This window comes from Mytilus galloprovincialis, chromosome 13, assembly GCF_965363235.1.
Source record: "Mytilus galloprovincialis chromosome 13, xbMytGall1.hap1.1, whole genome shotgun sequence".
NCBI lineage: Eukaryota > Metazoa > Mollusca > Bivalvia > Mytilida > Mytilidae > Mytilus > Mytilus galloprovincialis.
In genome coordinates, this window is record NC_134850.1 from 25,618,922 (window position 1) to 25,641,185 (window position 22,264).

The window sequence follows — 22,264 nt, forward strand, 5'->3', positions numbered from 1 at the left end:
AACCAACATAAAAACTAGGGGCGTTATGTAATCGTAGTACACAAAAACGTTTTCAAGAACTAAGGCCTCATTGTGACTTTGAGATGAAAAACAGTAATAAGAGCTTGTGGAAAACTGACAAAATGTCAGGCCTATGGAAAAAAGAAGGAAAGAAGGACTCATTCATTTTCTATATTGTCTAAGACATACATCTAATTATATCGCTGCACATTAAACAACCACTTAATTATCAATTACTAAGTATTGAGAACATGTATATGTATGAAATGTATGTTACTTGCTATTAAGCAACTATCAATGATTCTAAATATCTTACATCATGATTCTTGCTCATTCAGATAAATTTGAACACACCAAATGATACAATTTTATTAATAAACCAATAGATAAGGACAAATAAACAAAACAAAACTAAACATCTTCTGTGATCACATAACACAACTTCCATTTTTAACATAATGCAATTTCAAAAATACTGATTTCTAAAGATAAACCAGATACCATTCTTATGAATACAATATAAGCACGTTGTTTATTATATTGAATACATTCAACATCAAGTAGCAAGCCCTGTTTTTACAGTTTTCTAGCAAATCTAAATCAAATATTTTGTAGTTATCTTGCAATTTAAAGAAGTTGTAAAATGTTTCTTTCTTTCACTCTACTGTTTTTGTTTCCAACAAATAAATCAAAATACATTGATGCAAACTTCAGACTGTAAAGTTGGCAACAAAATAATATGAGGTTAATAATATTTTAACACTAATTTTGGCTAACGGAAACAAGGATCACCGAGATGATAATGGCAATGTTAACAAACTGAAAGTGTACTGTCAATTCAGAAATTCTTTTCTGCAATTATTATTTATAATTGTATAAAAATTTACAAAAACATGTGATAAATTATTTATTTTTGATATTGTTAGAATATAAATATTGCTATCAAAATTAAAATGTGAGTTTATCTATTTTGTGAAACTTATCCTTTTTGCAATCTTTGCAATAACATATTGATTGCAAATTTTTCTGAATTAATAGTATCACTGCACATTAATTTGTTTATTAAAATATGGTCGATTGCAGAGTACATAACATTCAATCAAGTTATGAAGATAAATCACATTGGTTATAAAAGATATAACTAATTAATCTAACTGTGGATTTATTATTATTCACTGGCTACCTATTTTCATGGATATCACGAGTAAAGGTATACCACAAATTTTAATGATAAATGATTTACAAATTTTCTATTGGTTTGTTTGCAGACTTGCAAAACCACGAAAATGCAAAATTTCCTCAATCCACGAAAAATTGATACCAACGAAAATAAAAGAATCCACATACTACTCATACATCTTCTGCATAATATGGAAATCAAAAATTAAACGAAAAATCTGTATATGCAAATTTTAACATTCACAAACATCAATATAAATTGTTCTTTTCTTAATATGGCACAACTATTTTGATTTTATCTTGTAAAATGTTAATTTAGGAAATTACACAACCTTTGCTTTCCAAAAATTTAACAAATGTAAAAATATAACAAATATAATGGCACTTTCTCACTAGGTCTAACAATACGTTGTAGAAGTTATCCTGTAAATTGTAAAAATTACAAAAAAAATGAATTCCAAGGAAAATTTGAAATGAAACCTACGTAATCAAACCGCAAAATCATTAGCTCAAACACATTAAACGAATGGATAACATCTGAATAAATGAAGATTACAAACTACTGGTTGAAGTTCATCAAGAGGGCATCAACAAGAGGGTTTTAGAAACAAAAAACTCAAACATCATCCTTAAAAAATAAATGAAAATAATTATCTTCTTTTTTGAAAAAATTTAGCAGAATAGATATGTTACATACATGAAATTGTACAAGACTGAAAGGCCTGATCTTAGAAACAGGCAATATATAACCTTCTAATTCAATTCATATTTTTTCTATCATTTAAAATAAACTCTAAACAAAAATTCTATTGTGATATCAACTCTTTCAATTTTCATTTAGTAATACCTCAATTAACAAAATATCTTAATTATATACAGCAATAGGTAGCAACATTCTTGCTTAAAATATGTACTACTATTTTTCTATGTTTTTTATGACCACGCCTGAATTGATGGTTCTATACCTCCAGTCTCATTGTGTGTAGCATTCATCAAATACTAAAATCAAGTATCAACATTATTATGTACAAATTTTCTTAAATCGACAAAAATTGATTAACTATAAAGAGATTGAATCTTATGTATTCCTAGCTATTACAATCAGCAATACGGCTTATATACCTAAACTAGATTTTAAAGAAGCTTTTAAATTCTTAACTAAAAAATAAATGTATGACCATTGTAGTATTTAAATATAAATGATAAAGATGATTCTAGGAGAAAAAGATCACAATTCATTAATTCCCTACCATTTTAATATTAAAGAGAAAATTGATGAAATGAAATCTTTATTATATTAATAAAACAATTGTATGTTAACCATACAAAGAACATACTTTCTAGGCATCATGACATCAAAAGTTCAACCAATCACTAGCTTTGGCAAATTGTTCAATTAACAACATTTGGATCATAATATTTTTATTACAATATTAATGAAAAAAATAGCATCATTTTGTTTTGTCTTTTTGTCAGTGCCTTTTAATCATTTTCCTTTTGACCTGTGAATTTCTGTTATACATTCATCCATTATAGCCCAATTCCTAGAGTGAGCTAATAATTTTCAAATAAATGTTTGATGCAGCTCTTTTCTAGTATACCACAGTTTAGACAAGCAAAAATAAAATAAGTAATTCCTGTACTGGTTGTTTTTTAAATTGATCATCAGCACTATAAATCTTTTAATTTAAATGGTCATACATTCACATTTACAATTTCTTCTCAAAATATACATATATTCAAAAAGCAACAAATGTCTATCTATGCATTTTTTTTTATAATATATCCGTTTTGATGAATCAAGAATAGAATTCTCAAATTCTACCAAGATTTTTACAATTCCTTTATTTTATTTTTTTCATTGTATGGGTGTAAAACATAACACTTTGAATGCCAAGATCATAAAAACATCTTTCAGTGGGGATAACATGTTCAAAAATGGTTTTAAATCTATTTGTCTAACCACTTGACTTGGGATTTCACAAGCTTTTTTTCAATAAGCCTTTTAATGAGGGTGGCAAAGGGTTATTTTCGTGCAACATGTTTTGCCATTTTTATTTCACGTGCATCCATGAAAAAGTTTGTATTTCACCGTGTTTCTTAAAATCGGTAAAAATATCAATGTTCAAGAAATTTTTAATTGTTCGTTCGTCGTGAAATGGCAATTCTATATTGTGTTCATCGGTACAGATACCCCCTTTACAACCCTCTTTAATGAATACTCTAATGTCATAAGTTACAAAAAGATTCTTTTCTTTTTAGAGGTGATGCGTTTGATTTTGTTGTGTATCTATTCAATTATATTACATTTTCTGATTTGCTCCAAAATATTGACATAAATAAGGTCAGGTGAAAAATTTAATGTCTATGACATTTCAATTCTAAATGAACAATGTTTAAAAATAAGAGATAAATTTTACTATCTCAGCCTTAAAACATGCATGGTTAACTGTATTTTATTTGAATATTTTTGTTGTCAATCATCTTGAATGAACAATTACAAATATTTGTTTCAAATATCACCAAAAAAACTCAATTAGTGACAAAGAAATAACAGAATGGCTTAGGCATCTTTTCTCAAAACAACAGTTATTGATAATTTGTAGTTATCTTTTGGAAACCATTTGATTTATTATTGAATTCATTTTTTTATTTTATTAATTAATATAGTATTCTTGAAAAGAATGTTCTATCATTAGACATTTTGACTGTCTCTCTGTGAGTCCAATATTCATTTTCATCAGTCGAATCTTATAAATCAAATTCTATTGAAAAAGTCATTTGCTTGGATTGACATTGAAACACCATATGTCAGACATTTCAATTCTGAACAGACAAATGCTCGAGGCTGACAATATTCAAGATCTCTAAAATCTAATATGAGTAATTTAAGAAAAAAATCAATTTATCATATTTGGGTCATATTTAAATTTGAATGTCATAGTATTGTCTGAAACAGAATATTATTTTTTGTAATAATAAATAATCCATAACAAACAAAATTTAGCTGTAACCATGGTAATATGAAACTCCCTTATTATAAAACAATCAACCCTAACAAAGAGTAAACATATTTACTCCTGTCAAAAATTTCAAATTGTGTTTTACGGGACAATATACATAGGATTTCATTAATGATTTGGGATAATTCTACATGAAATTTGTAACATATATAATCTACATTTGTTTAAAATGTTTCTCTGACATCATAATGTGTATATCCTAATTAGGATAGGAAAAGTGAATTCATATACAAAACATGAAAACAAAATCCTTCACAAAATGATGTCTACTTATAGACATTTTTTTACTGAAGAACGCATTTTTCCTCTTTCCTCTTACTATGCTCATTTAAAGCTGCTCTGAATGCTGCTGCTGATTCTTCTACATTTCCAGCAGATGCCTGTTGGAAACTTTGCATTGTTGGAGTAGTTGGACTTCCTGCTTGATGTGGATAAACTAATGGGTCTCCGACATATAATGAAGAACCAGAGATACTTGTTGCAGCAATGGTTGGATCCACTGGAGGCAATGTCTCTCTGTCAGTGTACATAATTAGGTATTCAGGATAACACTGATTTCTGTCAAAGACAACATAGATTTGAGGATCTACATTTTTATCAACGCAGGAATCATACAACTTATGTACCTGTCCTGGAATTTCTGGAGGTCGACGAAGGGCTGGATTACCTTTTGTATACTGCCCAACCAAAACTTTGGCTCGAAACATGAATCTGATATCTGTAGGGAGTTCTGCCTTTGTATAACTATGGCTCATTTTAGCACGGGCAGCAAAGTAGGAACCTTCACCATATAGTGTAGCATTGCGACCACTGGTTCTAAAGTCAAAATTATTGGTACAAATGCCACGGCAAGTATCCAAGGAATCTGTGCCATGGAATAAATCTCTCTCATCAATATTTTGACCACGACCATCTTGTTCAGCATCAGCTAGCATGAGCTTCTTTTTTCTAAGATTTAAATAAAAGATAATAATTGTTTAATACCTATATAATTTAATTTTGGATGTAACAGGTCTTATGATTGGGTTACAGCGTTTTGTTTATCAGCTAATAGACATAATTTTGTCATGTGACCATCACGTCACTAAAGTTTTTTCATGATTTACCTCAACTTAAAATGGAATTTAGAATTCATTTATAAGGAATGACAGGAATATTTTTCTGTCTATTTGAAATAACATGTGGTGTACACTGAATAACCTGCGTAGTGATTCCTTAAATACATGTAATTGAAATGGAATAGTTATAGCCTATGAATAGCAGTCAAAATATTTTTCGTTTTTATTGCTCATGTTACACAATCTGATGTTTAATGGTTTTGAACATTGAAATGTTTGAATAGGGTATATATTCCTGTTAAAGCCCTATACTAGCAACTGCAAATAGATTATATATACTTAATGCCTAGGTGGGACATAAAAGTTAATAAATTTACAAAAATAATGTACTCCATAAATGTTCATGATGTATAGAAAAAGTAGAATATGTTTTATTTATGAGGGGTGTAAATGGGGGTCATAAAAAGGGGGAGTGAAAATTGGTATAATGACAATATCTAACATAGAATGTTTAAACATAGTACAAAGTACATAAAGATAAACTCACATGTCATATTCACTCCAAAGTTTTCTATTCTGAATTCTATAAATAAACTTAATCCCGAATCTGGTTGGGCTCATGGAATCCTGTAGTGACTGCATAACATCTATAACCTCTTTCCCTGTTGTGTCAAGCTCTACCAGTTCGAAATCATGTGCACAGTCCCAATGGTAGAAATGCATTGGTTTGGCTGTACTCGTGGCAACTGGGAACTGTATACTATCTGGACTACAAAAGGAAGGAAAATGAATAATTACAAATTTATTCTCAATTATCCCTTTTTTATGTTTCAACAACAAAAATTCTTGCTGTCTTTGCTGCTGTGTGAAGTGTAGTTTTTACTGCCAAAAGTATATAGATAATTAAAAGATGTGGTATGAGTGTCAATGAGACAACTCTCTATCCAAGTAACAATTTGTAAATAAAAGTCCATTTGACATAAAATAAATGAAGAATGTATTCATGGGAAACAGATACCTCACCTGCTTGTAAATATATGTCATATCCCTCAACTTGTATATTTGAAAAGGATCATTACTCAAGAATAACACCACTGACAGATGTAAGGACATGGGTAAAACAGCAGGAGCATCAAATCAGAGAGAGAAAAAAATTGTTTAAATTACACAGATGAAATAACTTAACTTTATATATGTAAGGAGATTTCTACTATATGCAATATTTCATAATTTGGTTTGACAGTTATACAAGTAACTTGAACATCAAAAAATAATAAAAGTAAACAATTCAACTCTTAACTTACTATTTCTTTTGTTGCACATCATCTTTCGAAACAAACAGTGGACGTCTGACGATCTTTCTTTCTTTATATGTATCAAGGTTAATCTGGATCATCTTTGGGAAGTCTATTCTGTACATGAAGTAGTAGTTCTCCCTGGTATACAAATAAGTCTTCTGTTTTGTCTGATACTTCCTCTCAAGGGTGAACAGAAAAACATCCTTGGAAAAATAAAGGAAAAAATTGATTGACCTGAACCAGAATAGCTTTTGTATTATTGTATATTACACAACATAATAGCATGAATGGTGTTTTCAAAAACTTGAAACATAAAATTTGTTAAGGATTCAACAGTTACATATCCTCAATGCTCTTCAACTTTGTACTTGTTTGGCTTTATAAATATTTTGATATGAGCGTCACTGATGAGTCTTATGTAGACGAAACGCGTGTCTGGCGTACTAAATTATAATCCTGGTACCTTTGATAACTATATATATCACCTTCGTCTGTATACAAACTTTATGTGTCAAAACAGCTAGTTGGATATTCTTAACCTTTCTATTCTCTGTTTTAACAACCTTTCAGGATCCTTTGGTTTTATCGTAGTGATAAACACCTTAATAAATTTGGATATAGTAGTTATCAGGGAAGAAAGTATAATTTATAGTTTATAGTGTGGTCAGAAACATGTAAAACAAAAAATTGTGGGGTTTTAAATTCATAACATAACATGAACATGATGAACAAGCAAAAATAAAGCATCTCACCTTATTGTACATATTCCATGTCCTACTATCATCTTTCCAATACCATCTCCATTGTGTAAGATAACTATCAACCATCATTTTCTTCTCAGCAAAGGAGGGGGTACTTAGACGTCTGACTTCACAGCATGTACTGTCAGCAATAGCTGCAGGTTGACCATCAACATCATAGATAACGGCCTGCATATTTGAAAACCTCATATGGTAACTGTATTTAATACCCATATACTTCACCTGAAATTAAGTAAAGATTTGAAAGTGAAATTCATACTTTTAATATGTTGAGTTCTTCTATGATCACTACTTTTGCTTTGGAAACAAAGCTATGTTCTGATTCCAAAAATTCGTTGGGTGCACATGTAACAATTTATTACTTCCTCTGTGATATTTTATCCTGGGGATAATTTGTCCCAGTAATTTTATTATTTCACAGGTAGATTTTTTACAGAAGAGTGAAAATGTATCGGTGTTATGTGGATAGTATGTACCAGTATATATTATCCATTCCATATTTCACAGAACCTTGTGAAATAGAGTCCCATTAACTACTATGTTAGTTACTCGCAATCAATATATATATACCTGACTATAATTATAAATGTTTCAAAAAGTTAGAACAAATTTGCATAATTTATCAATCAAATGGAGGTAATTATGAGCAATTTTTATTTTAAAGATATTACATGTAATATATGTGAAAATATTTCCCATTATAATACCTTTTTTTTAACAATTTAGCTTTAATTCATATACACTATTACTATTTCATATCTTTTGTAAAGATTAAGTTTTTTTAATAACTAAATTCAATAGTTTGACTACCCAGATAGAATTTCACGGCAAAGGAAAATTTATCCTAGGGAAATATTTTCCTCCGAATAAAAAAATAACAACTATTGAAACATTTTTTCCACCGGATCAAATTTCACGCGGATATAATTTTGCTTTACACACATGCATGAATAATGTCACATTTAAAATTGCAATGTCTGTTATATTTTTTTTTAACTAAAAGGGACATTTGTGTAGATGTTTCTTGCTAGGAAATTAAATAAAATCTTTCTAAAGTAAGATTACATTTATCTGTTATTGTAAAACAGGTGATTTTCCATTTTGAATATATATATTAAAAAAAAATAACTGCCTTTTGAACATGTTTTATAGGTCTGCTTCGAAATTCAAAAATTCAAAATTTTCTATTAGAATCAAAAACCATTCTATCATGCCATGCTTAATGCTCATTTAAATAAATATGGGTTAAGTGAGGGTACCCAAATTGCACCTGTTTTGACAGTTTTTTAACCTACATTTATTTATGCTTCAGATAAAAGTTTTCATTATGTGTTTATTTTGTAGATGTATCATTATAAACTATATAGTTTCACCAATTTAATTTTAAATCCATATTGAATCATAAAAAAAATGGTCTGAACTGACCTCCAAACCATCAATGATTCTGTGATGAGGAGTACCCAAATTGCATCGATCATGCTTGAATTCGCATCGTCAAAAGTCGAATAACAGAGCTTTAGTTTAATTTCTTCAAATATTTTGAAAAATTGGATATTAGTCCATGCTTACTCTTCTTTTTTTAAGAAATCGATACTTGTAACATATTGTATTTGTCAATTTTAAAAAGATGATGTTTTGATGACGTCGCATGGCGACTTTTCCGTACATTTTGCTTTTTCAGTAAATACTTCTACTTTTGATAAATATTGTGTACCTTTTGTGTATATCTAAATATGTTTACCTATGTTGAAAGACGTGCATAGTATCAAATGATAAGATATACAAATTATTTGGTCTCTAGGAAATCTTGTAAGATTTCCGTTGCTATTTTTGTGAAATAGATGCAATTTGGGTACCGTTACGTTAGGCATTGTATTTGTCATTACATTAATGCTTGATATACAGATATTGAAAAATACACTGCCTACCCATATTAAACTGAGCATAGAGCATCATGAGCATGGCATGAAAGAATTATTTCATACTTTTTTGGCCTTCAAAGTGCTGTATTCATAAACATGATAAGCAGTATCTTCAATCAATCTTTACATGAAAATACTTTAAAAAGTCCTGAATCTCAATCTAGTCAAGGATAATTCTACTGGCCTGAGCCATAATGTTTATGCCGGATAATGCTGAAAACTACACAATTGTAATGTATACCAATCTTAGGTCACCCTTAGCAATTTTGTTGTTTGATGTTCCGGACCAATGCCTTGTAGGATTAGGCAGAGATTTTTTTGGGGGCCAACAACATAAATATTAGTATTTTATATACCTTCTTATTTGATCAAAAATTAAGAGATATATCATGCCAACTGTTTTAAATATTTAAAAATACAACTATTGTCTGACTACCATATATGCATGTGCAACTATAAAATTGAGAATGGAAATGGGGAATGTGCCAAAGAGACAACAAACCGACCATAGAAAAAAACAACAGCAGAAGGTCACCAACAGGTCTTCAATGTAGCGAGAAATTCCCGCACCCGGAGGCGTCCTTCAACTGGCCAATGTATACAATGTATACCAATATCACAACTATACTTTTTCTAAGATCTTGGCAAAAAAAAAAAATCAATGTATCATCACAACCTTATGACATTTTAAAAAACATGTTAAAATAGAAAATGATGGAGTTTAATCCCTCTAATATTTGAATAATTAATTAAACAATGCAGAATAATTCAGAGGACTTTCATACTTTAAGACCATATTCTACTCCCTGGGGTATATTCACGCCATCTCTGAGCAGTAGTGTCCACTGCTAGTGGTACCACATAAACTGACCTAATCACACACTAATACATTGTTGATGACTCTGCAAGTCAAAGTCTCGTTTTTTTTTTAACTTTTAATTTGTCAACACAAGACAAAAACATATAACTAGAAAATTTCCAATATTTATAAACAGAGCTTACATTCACCAACCCTAACATCACTTTAAATTTTGTAGTAATTTGACAAGACATGCATGAGCTAGGTCATGCTATGTGAAAAATTACCTTAAATTGGGCATCTAAAAGTCCCATAACTCTGGAATAATAAATCAGAAAATTTCAAAATCAAAAAGTACCTTTTATTCTTTAGCAATGTTTAGGGAACACATACTGTAATATTTGTTCCATTGGAAATAATATAACAGAGTATTTCTTCCACTTGGACCTTATATCATGAAGGATTTCTTTTGTTGTGTAACACCACTTCATTGGAACTTTGGTAGATAGTTGTTTCATTCATTGTCATTGGCAATCATACCACATCTCCTTATTTTCATATATATAACATCTTAAAATGGTTAACATGATGGTTAAGGTGGTACCCAACACTTTCACTAAAATTAATTTGGCTTGTTTAATTTTCATAAAATTTTGTCAAAGTATTTACTTTGAGTCTTTAATAAAAATATTAAAATTTTAAAATTTTTGAACCAACTGTTTTGTCAAAAAAAATACACTGGTTATATAGCAATTTGACAAACACCAATTTTGATCCTTGAGAAGCTTAATATTCCATAGGCGGATCCAGGGGGGGGGGGGCCTGGGGGGCCCGGGCCCGCCCTTTGGTGGGAAAAATTTGGTTGATTATATAGGGAATCCTTGAAGCATGACTGGAGCGGCCCCCCCTTAGGTCAGTCAGCGGGCCCCCCCTTAGGAAAAGTTCTGGATCCGCCACTGTATTCCTTTTACAACACAACGTAATTAAAACGTTTAGCTGACTTTACAGAGTTATCTCCCTGTAGTGTTAGGTACCATCTTAAATAGAATAGAAAAATTTGTAAGGGTTCCGCAGAACTCAGTGTCTCGCCTACTTTTGTAAGGGTTCCGCAGAACTCAGTGTCTCGCCTACTTTTGCTGTTAATAACACACTCAACAAAAATGATGAAAGAAATCAATAAAAATGTTCCTCTCGATACAACTTTTAATTGTCAGAAGCTATAGGCTGTCCAAGTTTGGTAAAAATCCAGGATAGTTTTAAGATCTTAAAATTGTTTTAAAAACTTTAACTGCAGACTTTATGTAATGTTAACTGGAAGAAAAAGTCCATTTATAAGTAAAATACAGGAAAAATGGGATTATTGTTTTTTTACAAAATTTACTTCTGGATACTATCTTATGATAAGCATGATTAGAAACATGCTTTTGTCCAAGTTTGGTACAAATCCAGGATAGTTTAAGAAAGTTATTAAAATTTTAAAAACTTTAACGACAGAGTGAATGTAATGTTTCCTGGCAGAAAAACTAAGTCCATTTATGAGTAAAATACAGAAAAATTGGGAATTCAATTTTTACAAAATTTACTTCTGGATACTATCTTATGAACATAAACAAACTTCTGTCCAGTTTGGCAGAAATCCAGGATAGTTCAAGAAAGTTATTAAAATTTCAAAAACTTTAACCACAGAGTGAATATTTATGGACGCCGCCGACAACATCGACTACGCCGACGGAATGTAGGATCACTATGTCTCGCTTTTTCGACTAAGGTCGAAGCTCGACAAAAAGGAAAGGGGAATACCATTCTTATCCTTATTAATTACATGACCAAATATTTATGAAAAGTTTTCATTTTACAATTGACCAGAAAAGATCATCATACATGTATAAATTTAACACTAAAATACCATAACTTTGAAAGAGTATATGAATATTACTATTGTGTGAAATTTTTCAGATTAAATTAAAAGGAACCATGATAAACTCTATAAACTTACTTCTGTTGATTCAACATCTAGTAGATTGCAGTAACCTTTCTCTATTTTCTCGTTCTCTGCCAAAGTTAGAGAAAACCATTTGCCAAACATTTTTATTTGCCACAAGTATGGAATACCGCTGGGTAGATGCAGATTTTTACATGATGCAGACGGACATTTATCCTTTGACACAAAAATACAGATTTTGGAAATATCTATTTCATCCTTTAACACAGAAGGGTTTCTTTCCTGGTAATCTGGATCTGTTGGACTCACTTTCGAAGGTCTTGGTGGGGGCTTTGGCTTGACGACTTTACCAGCACTGGTTCCCTGCTTCTCCTGTTTGTACTGTTCCATCATTATCCTCTCTTTTTCTTTAATGTCGTCATCATCATCATATTTTTGTTGTGGTAGCGACATTCTAGGAAGACCTTGGTCGTCTTTACCGACAATTCCACAAGTGATATTTTCTGATGATTTGAATCTTTCTCTGCGGCCAAGCTTCGTTGTTCTTCTTTCCCTAACATCCTCTATACTTAGATTTTCAACAGAGTTGATCAACTTATTGAATTTTCTGGCAGGACAAGATGCAGTACTTGATAAGCTTTCACTACTGACATTTACATCGCTGTCGTAATGTACACTGGCATCATCAGCCTCATCTTCATCTTGACTCAGGTCAGAATCATCGGAATAATCCTCACTTACTTCTTTTTGTCTGGGTGGTACATATATAGCCCTAAAGACACGTGCTGCTGGCCATCCCTTCATATGGCATGATGTCAGAACCCATTTGTTGTGGAACTGAGTGATGGAGTGAGTTTTCTTGAACTTGCATGGGTCATCACATTTCCCGAATGTCTTGATACGACATAAATGTAGGTGTGGACATCTTTTTTCTGCATTTTCGACTTTACAACCATTGTTGTAAATATAATCTGCACAAAGTGAAGGAGAATTACAATTAAGAACAATCTTAATGTCATTATCACCAAAATCATTAATTCCCAGTTTATCCTTTAAATGGCGATTGTGAGGACCTCTAAAACTATGAGACAGTGAACAATCTTTATTTTTACAGTTGCCTCTGATGAATCGACGACAGATGTGAAAAAAATCACACTCAGCATTCTGGCATTCTCCTGGATTTTTCGTGTTGTTCCAGCGGGCACAAATTTTAGCATCTTGAAAAAACGGTTGAACATAAATAATATCCTTTCCTTCCCAGAATACATGAAATCTTCTGCTGTGCTTTCTGAACCATAAAGGAATATTAGAGTCCATAGGAAAAAGATCACAACGCCTTAAAAAGTCTTCAAAAGTACATCCTCCACCAAAAATTTTGATCAGGAATTTAAATACATCATTGTCATCCACGTCAGGTATTTCTCCATCTTCCAATTCATTTGTTCTCTCATTTTGCTGTCTAGCACCTCTGCCATGACCTCTATCTCGACCTTTTCCCCTCCCTCTTTGATTTCCATGAGAATCTTCTCCGTCCTTTTCCCTTCTTTCATTTCTATTTTCATTCAGTCCACGTCCTTCTCTTCCTCTCTGTTGACCTCGACCTTGACCTTGACCTCTAACTCCTTGATGACCACGGTTATTTTGGCCAATTTCCTCATTAGGATTTGACTCTCCTTCATTCATATGACTGGTTTGGCCACCTCTGCCTCTATTATAACCTCCTCTTCCTCTTCTGTTCTGCCTAGAACCTTGACTACCAATACTGTCAACACTTCCGAAATTTTTATTCAGAATTCCTCGACTTCCTCTGTTTGACCTCTGACCAAGGAGATCATCTCTGGATCCCAAGTATTTATCCATTTCATCTTCAGTTTCGGATGATTCAGAAGAGTCTGAATCTTGCTTGTCCTCCTGCGGGTTATTTTGCCCTCCACGACCTTTGCGATTACGACCACCTCTTCGCCTACGCCCTCTACCACCTCCTCTTTTACTGTCATCGTCCATACCTTCACCTTTATCCCCAGTTTCAATTCTGTAATGTTCTCCTGGTTCTTCAGACAACAAAGATTTTAGTTTTAAGAAGCCATCTTCCTCAGATTGATTTGTCTGTCCTGATCTGGTATGATCTTGTGTTTCATTCTCCTCAGTTTTTTGTTTGTTCTTTTTGGCTTTTTTCTTCTTGGGTTGTTTTTCTCTGTCAGAAGTTTGTTGATTCATCTGTGGATTACCTTGATGGTCAATTATATTCAAATTTCCTGCAAAAAATTAAAGTAAATAACCTTTCTGAGAAACGTTTATCTCACTAAAATGCTATTTGCAAAAATAGCTGCAGGCAGCATGATTATCAAAAAATAAATGAAACCCGTAAAAACTTGGTATTTAAGCATCTCCTTATTGCCTTTCCTAAATAATTTACCTTAGGTGGGTTTTTTTAAAGACCCAGTTCTTTAAATGAAACTTTTTATCTGAATGCATATGCATATGGACAAATTGAATGTCTAAGTTATGAACAGATAATCCCATAAATTCTAAAATTGAATAACAAGTGTAAGCATGAATACAGTTTCTACAATTTGTAGGTGGCAGTTAATATAGGAAAAGTGATTATTTTTGAAAATTTCCAGCATACATGCATGGTATACAAATTATACTCATAGCTTCAAATTCTAGCTCCACATTTTAATGTGATCTAAGGCAAAACATCAGATATGCATCATATGTAAACAAGAAAGGTGTAAATATATATATATATGTCTACCTTGAGACAAATTTTGGTTGTATTGTCCCATCAATGGTGGAGGATAAGGTGCTGGTCCTTGTCCTGGAGGTGCTCCTGAAGAGGATACAGGAACAGGAACCATGACATCTGTAAGGTGAATAATGAACATTAACATTAAAATTATTCATTCATTTTTAAATATTAGACCATGTTGGTTTTCTTGTTTGAACAGTTTTACACTAGTCATATTTGGGGTCTTTATAGCTTGCTGTTTGGTGTACATGAGACAAGGCTTTGTGTTGAAGACCGTACTTTCACCTATGATGGTTTACTTTTACAAATTTTGTCTTGGATGGAGAATTGTTTCATTAGCACTCAAACCACATCTTCTTTATCATGTTTATATCTAAGTTTTAAATTACATAAATGTATACTGGATAATATATTATATTCTTGTTGTTGTGAGACAAGGCTCTGTGAACATTGAAGACTGTACTTTGGCTTATAATGGTTTACTTTTACAAATGGTGACTTGGATGAAAAATTGTTTCATTGGCACTCAAACCACATTTTCTTTATATTTAAGTTATAATTTATATGAATGTATACTGGATAACATATATTCTTGAACTGGTAAAGGGAGGGAAAAGACCAGAAACAGAATAGTGCATGGGTGTTCTGCATATAGATGAGGGTTGTAATGGGGGTACTTTCATGACGAATAACGGTAAAAATTCTTGCCAGATGCGGTTAACGGTAGTTTTTGGTGTATGACAATAAAATGTACACTTTTGTTTAGACGATAAAAACATCCACCGATTTTGACAAATCCCGTTATTTATTTTCCAAAAATGACGGTAACAATAATTATTTGAGACCTCTGACGAATCATGATAAGAATATTTTGACAAATCACGGTTAAATTTCAGCTAATTTGACGCAAACGGTAGCCGAAAATGACTTTTTGACGTCTGACGGTAAAGGGCATTACTACCCATATAGATATCATGCAATAACAGTCCCCCGACACAATTAAGCTTGTTTGCTCGTTCTGTAACTGCCTAATAAACACTCGACAAAGATTCACTTCACAATGTCAGGACATTGTATCAAGCATTTTTGGTAAGTTTCTTTAGCATATTAAATGCTTAGTGGTTAGACAAGTGCTAAAAGATATTTTAGAAAATTTTGGTGTTGAGTGCAGATTTTTCAAATTCTGCAATAAATATGATAATTATTTATTCCCTACTTATCAGTGTTTTTGGGATAAATAATGCTTTGTCACTGTCTAATTGACATGCACACCATATCACACCTATTAATAACCATGCTTATCTCAGATATCATTTGCATATATATCTTTGAATATTCATGAATTTTGTAAAAAATCAATTGTAAAGGCAAGGCAAAATCTAAATCTTCCATTAATCATTTAACTTACATTGAACATTTTGTTGAGGCGGGTTCATATTTGGTGCTGGCATCATTCCTGCTAACCCCTGACTATATTGCTGTGGACGTGGTGGTCGGTTGTTTCCTTGAAACTGGTTTCGAGGTTGGTTATACCGTTGATGCTGATTTGGTGGTTGGTTGAACCTTTGATTGCTGTACATTCCTTGAGGTCTTTGATACCTGTTTGGTTGTTGGTCATATCCTCCAAAATGGTTTGGTTGCTGGTTATAGCCTTGAAATTGGTTTGGTTGTTGGGGATACCCTTGATTGGCATACATTCCTTGCGGTCCTCCTTGGTACTGATTGGGATTCATGGTATTTGGCTGAAACCCTGGATTTGGTGAGAAATCTTGGGAACATCCTGTCTACATAAATAAATTGACAAATTAACAACGTTAGCATATCAAAACTAGAGGCTCCGTGTCAATCACTTGCATCATCATCAAGTGAAAAAAAATCATGATTAAAGGGGAATAACTATAAGTTTTACTATTTCACATGAGATAAGATAAGAAAATTTTATTAACAATGTTAACCAATCATGGTGCCCACAATTTGAGCTATACAATCAAATGAACTACAAAATAAAGTACACTTAATGATTAGAATGATAAAAGTACATTTAAACAAAAAAACATAAATACACATTTAAACAAGAATGTGTCCAAAGTACATGGATGCCCCACTCGCATTATTTATTTTCCATGTTCAATGGACCGTGAAATTGGATAAAAAATATAATTAGGCATTAAAATTAGAAAGATAATATCATAGGGAACATGTGTACTAAGTTTCAAGTTGATTGGACTTCAACTTCATCAAAAACTACCTTGACCAAAAACTTTAACCTGAAACATGCACTTTCATTTTCTATGTTCAGTGGACCGTGAAATTGGGGTCAAAAGTTTAATTTGGCTTTAAAATTAGAAAGATCATATCATAAGGAACATGTATACTAAGTTTCAAGTTGATTGGACTTCAACTTCATCAAAAACTACCTTGACCAAAAACTTTAACCTGAAGCGGGACAGACGGACGAACAGACGGACGGACGGACGAACGGATGGACGGACGAACGGACGCACAGACCAGAAAACATAATGCCCCTCTACTATCGTAGGTGGGGCATAAAAAAGTAACATTATTATTAACCATGTTATTGACAAAACATTTGTTATTTTGGAAGTAACTGTGACCTGGTTTTAACATGTTCTTACTTTTTCAATGTTTAAATATTTTTTTTTAAATTTTGCGCTTACATCATTTTTTTTCTTACAAGCGGTATATGACATCATAGAAATAATTACATGCCTGATGAAGTTGTGCAAAAGAATGAGTTAACAAAACCAATAATGTTTTGTGTAATTTTCAGTCATAAATCATAGATTCTACCATAATTAATATCTTATTAAGAGCCAAGTAAACGTGATACCAAAACCATTTGGAACAAAATGATTGATTGGTTATTTAAAGCCATTTAAAGCACTATTTTGCTTTCTTGGCAGTCAGTTTTAAATGGTGATGGAAGCTGGAGTGCGCTGAGAGAATCCAGAGCTTTGATAGAAAAATTGTAGAATTTACAGGTTAGAGTCAAGCACTCCTGCCACATGAAGGATTCCACAGGCGCGGGACGTTTGCTCTTTTTCATAGGACATTTGCACTTTTATTTTTGGATACTTGCACTTCAAATCATAGGACATTTGCGCTTTTTACATAGGACATTTGTGCTTTTGCAATATTTGGCTTTTATGACTATCCTCCTCTTTTACATGGGACTTGGGACCCGCAGGTTTGATCTGGCAGAGTTAAAAGTAAAAAAATTTATTGCATAGCACATTTCACAGCACATTGATATATGTTAAAAAGTGTATGTTCAACTAAAACTAGTAAAAGTAAACATTCTAAAGACATGAAATAGCCCGAGAACACAGTTATTTCGTAGTGCATTTCTTTTAGACAATAAATTCAAATTAAGAAAATCGCACCTGCTCTTTCTCAAAAAGATTTTTACAGTGTAGTGTACTACCAGTGAGACAAATAATATCAAAATTATAGAAACTTCTACAGTTGGGTGCAGACCAAGCATTACATAAAGTAAACGCAAGTTAACGCGGCGTGGACATATTTCGTTAGTTAACTTTAAATTTCGCGTTTACTAGTAAACGCCCGTTTACTTCATTTACGTTAACGCAGTCAAAATGGAAATTTCTAATGTCTACTCGAGTAAACGCGCGTTTACTCTGTGTCCGTTTAGTCAGTAGTAAACGGCCGTTTACTTCAGATTTCACAAGTTTAATTGTACGTGCACGTAAAAGTAAACGGGCGTTTACTACAGATTTCTAAATTGTATTTTTACGTGCACTTGAAAGTAAACGCGCGTTTACTTTTCGCGTTAACTAATTGTGTATATTATAAAATAATCGTCGCGTGCATTTGTACATTTATTTATGTTGTTAAAATGACTTAATATTTTACGTATTTGTGTTTTAAACCTTAACATTCAAAAACACTTTTTATTACAAATATAAACATTTATTAATTGCAAAAAAAAAATCGAATTTCCATTTTGTTCTTATATGCAATTATTAATTTTCAATAAATTAATTAATTAAAGAGGTGTAATTTCATTAAATGCAATCGTCAATATGTTGATCGAAAATGGACAGATGGATATTTTGATGTACCTTATCATGTGATATATTAGGTCAGTGTATCCAGGATACGAGGACAATCTGCGTTAACGCGCGTTTACTACAAACAGTAAACGGGCGTTTACTTTATTATACAAAATTGGAAGACACGCCTTTTTCGCGTTAACGCGAAGTAAACGCCCGTTTACTCTTTACAAAATTAGAAGACGCGCGGTTTTTGCGTTAACACGGAGGTAAACGCGAAAGTAAACGCCCGTTTACTATTTATGTCTACTAAAATTTCGGAGTTAACGCAGAGTTAACGCGGCGTTTACATGAAGTGCACGCGAGAAAACGCCGCGTTAACTTTTAAGGCCCGTTTACATGTAATGCTTGGTCTGCACCCAACTGTACCAGCTCTAACTCATAATATTGACAGTTCTGTGTTAAGGGGGTGTAAAATTCAGATTGACAGCTTCAGATGTGATAAAATTTGACCTTTTTGAACTGGACCAAATCACTACTTAACCATGTTAACAAAAAGATTCAGCATTTTTTGACATGTAATTACATCCCCCTACTTGATATTTCATACATTCAATATCAAGAAATAAATTGGGAAAGTGTATCAAATAAAACATGCAAGTTATACACTGTTTACACTAGGGACTATATTCGTAGACAACGAAAACCAAAGGACGATAACTGTGTCCTTGGACCTCTTAGGCCCGAGAACACAGTTATTTTGTAGTGCATTTCTTTTAGACAATAAATTCAAATTAAAAAAATTGCACCTGCTCTTTCTCAAAAAGATTTTTATAGTGTAGTGTACTACCAGTGAGACAAATAATATTAAAATTATAGAAACTTCTACTCGCTCTAACTCACAATATTGACAGTTCTGTGTTAAGGGTGTGTAAAATTCAGATTGACAGCTTCAGACGTGATAAAATTTGACCTTTTTGATCTGGACCAAATCACTACTTAGCATGCATAAAGATTCAGCACCCAAATTTTTTTGACATGTAATTACATCCCCCTACTTAATATTTCATGCATTTAATATCAAGAAATAAATTGGGAAAGTGTATCAAATAAAACATGCAAGTTATACACTGTTTACACTAGGGACTATATTCGTAGACAACGAAAACCAAAAGACGATAACTGTGTCCTTGGACCACGTACAGTCATCTCAGGTCAGTTTTCCCTTGATATCTGAAGCCCATGGACTGAAAAAATAGCTCTTGTTCTGCTGGTATTTCGCCCACATTTCAAATAAATTACCATGTTTCTCAATTCTGGGTGCGTTTTCATCAATATAACAAATCTTAATGTAATTCACTGACTGTTGTTAAATGATACTCTTCAAAAAGACAAAAAAAAAGCACAATGAGTAAGTAGAACTGTTCATTAAAGTGGGCATGGAAGGATTCTGCACCATTTGTCATAATAATGACAAATATAAGTTAAGGTCATCCACATTATATTACTTCTCATTAAAATTACAGGTGGACGACTATAGGTAAAAAGCGCAAATGTCCGGTCAATTTAATACAGGTGAATAATTAAAATTTGAAGCACAAATGTACTATCATTTAACAGGTAAACCAGATGCACCACAGGGCACAGCTTTATACGACCGCAGAGTTTCGAACCGTGAACAGTTGGGGCAAGTATGGACACAACATTCAAGCTTGATACAGCTCTGAATTTGGATTGTGATTAAATAGTTGACACAACATAGGTTTCTGACACAGAATGAATGTGGTCTAAGAACTTAAACTTAAAAACTTAAGAATTTTAAATTGGATATTTACCTATTATGGTCCAATATCCAAAATCTAAATACATGGTTAGATTCAGCATATCAAAGAACCCCAAGAATTCAATTTTTGATGAAATCAAATAAAGTTCAATTTTGAACCCTTTAGACCTCAATGTGGACCACTTTGATAACGGGGCCCAAATATCAAAAATCTAAATACATGGTTAGAGTCAGCATATATCAAAGAACCCCATATATTCAATTTTTGTTGAAATCAAACAAAGTTTAATTTTGGACCCCGATTTGGACCAACTTGAAAACTGGGCCTATAATCAAAAATCTAAATACATGTTTAGATTCAGCATATCAAAGTACCCCAAGGATTCAATTTTTGATGAAATCAAACAAAGTTTAATTTTGGACCCTTTGAGCCCCTAATTCCTAAACTGTTGGGACCAAAACTCCCAAAATCAATCCCAACCTTCCTTTTATGGTCATAAACCTTGTGTTTAAATTTCATAGATTTATATTATTTACTATTACTAAAGTTATGGTGCGAAAACCAAGAAAAATGCTTATTTGGGCCCCTTTTTGGCCCCTAATTCCTAAACTGTTAGGACAAAAACTCCCAAAATCAATCCCAACCTTCCTTTTGTGGTCATAAACCTTGTGTTTAAATTTCATAGATTTCTATTTACTTAAACTAAAGTTATAGTGCGAAAACTAATGTGTCTTCGGACGACGACAACAACAACGACGCCAAAGTCATACCAATATACGACTGCAAAATTATTTTGCGGTCGTATAAAAAGTACAAACTTCCCGTGCCCGGTTCCACAGCATTTAGGCAGTAAATAAATACTAGGTTGATTTTTTTCCCATACAGCTTGCATGGAGTGTTTGTTGATTACTTACTGTAATAGAATGTCCTTGGTTTGCTCTGATTTTCATTTTTCCTGTTTCTTTTTCCCACTCAATATGAAATCTCTGCTTGTCACTTGTTTCTACAATTCTTCTTACATCTTCAGGGCCATAATTACTTAGATTATTTTGCTTTCGTAAAATGTCTTCCACATAAAGAAACCCACCTGAGAAAGAAAAAAATAAAAAATTATATTGCAGAATTTTATCTATTAATTCAAAAATCAGAAGACTAGAATATGGAGATTTACCAAATTACACTACACATGCATATGCTACATATTCCCCATTTCCATTCTCAATTTTATAGGAATATTAAAATCAAAGTGTGATAGCGCTGAAAAAAAGCATTTGCCATATACTAAGAAATATACATGTTTGAAAATGTCCCTCAAATCTTTTAAACAATATAAACCCAACCACATTTATGACATTCAATATGTGCCTGTCTGGAGCCTCAATTTCAGTTGTTGTTTTTTCAAGTCTGGTGTGTATTTGTTTTTCTTATATTGTTTCTATATAAATTAGGTCTTTAGCTTTCTCAAATGAATGTTTCATATATCTTTTATTTCAGGGCCTATTATAGTTGACTATATAGTATGAGTTTTTCTCATTGTTGAAAGCCATACTGTTGCTTATAATTGCTTACATCCATTTGAACTTTGGTGGATATTTGTCTCACTTGCAATCATACCACATCTCCTTAATTTTGTATAAGATTATGTCCATTATCACAATACATGAAATAATTTTAAACCAAATATCACCAGGAAAACAATTGTCAATTATGTA

General features: G+C 32.2%; 1 protein-coding gene across 1 annotated transcript in view; it reads right to left on the reverse strand.

The window, feature by feature from the left end:
* Positions 1-356: 356 nt before the first annotated feature.
* Positions 357-22,264, reverse strand: part of LOC143057313 (uncharacterized) — a 28,422-nt gene continuing 6,514 nt past the window's right edge. Inside the window, exons 5-12 of the mRNA XM_076230608.1 lie at positions 21,467-21,639; positions 16,143-16,518; positions 14,741-14,848; positions 12,037-14,237; positions 7,311-7,541; positions 6,565-6,761; positions 5,808-6,029; positions 357-5,150 (exon numbers count right to left, since the gene is read on the reverse strand). Coding sequence (XP_076086723.1) covers positions 4,487-5,150; positions 5,808-6,029; positions 6,565-6,761; positions 7,311-7,541; positions 12,037-14,237; positions 14,741-14,848; positions 16,143-16,518; positions 21,467-21,639 — 4,172 coding nt within the window. The 3' untranslated portion in view covers positions 357-4,486. The remainder of the gene's footprint in view (positions 5,151-5,807; positions 6,030-6,564; positions 6,762-7,310; positions 7,542-12,036; positions 14,238-14,740; positions 14,849-16,142; positions 16,519-21,466; positions 21,640-22,264) is intronic.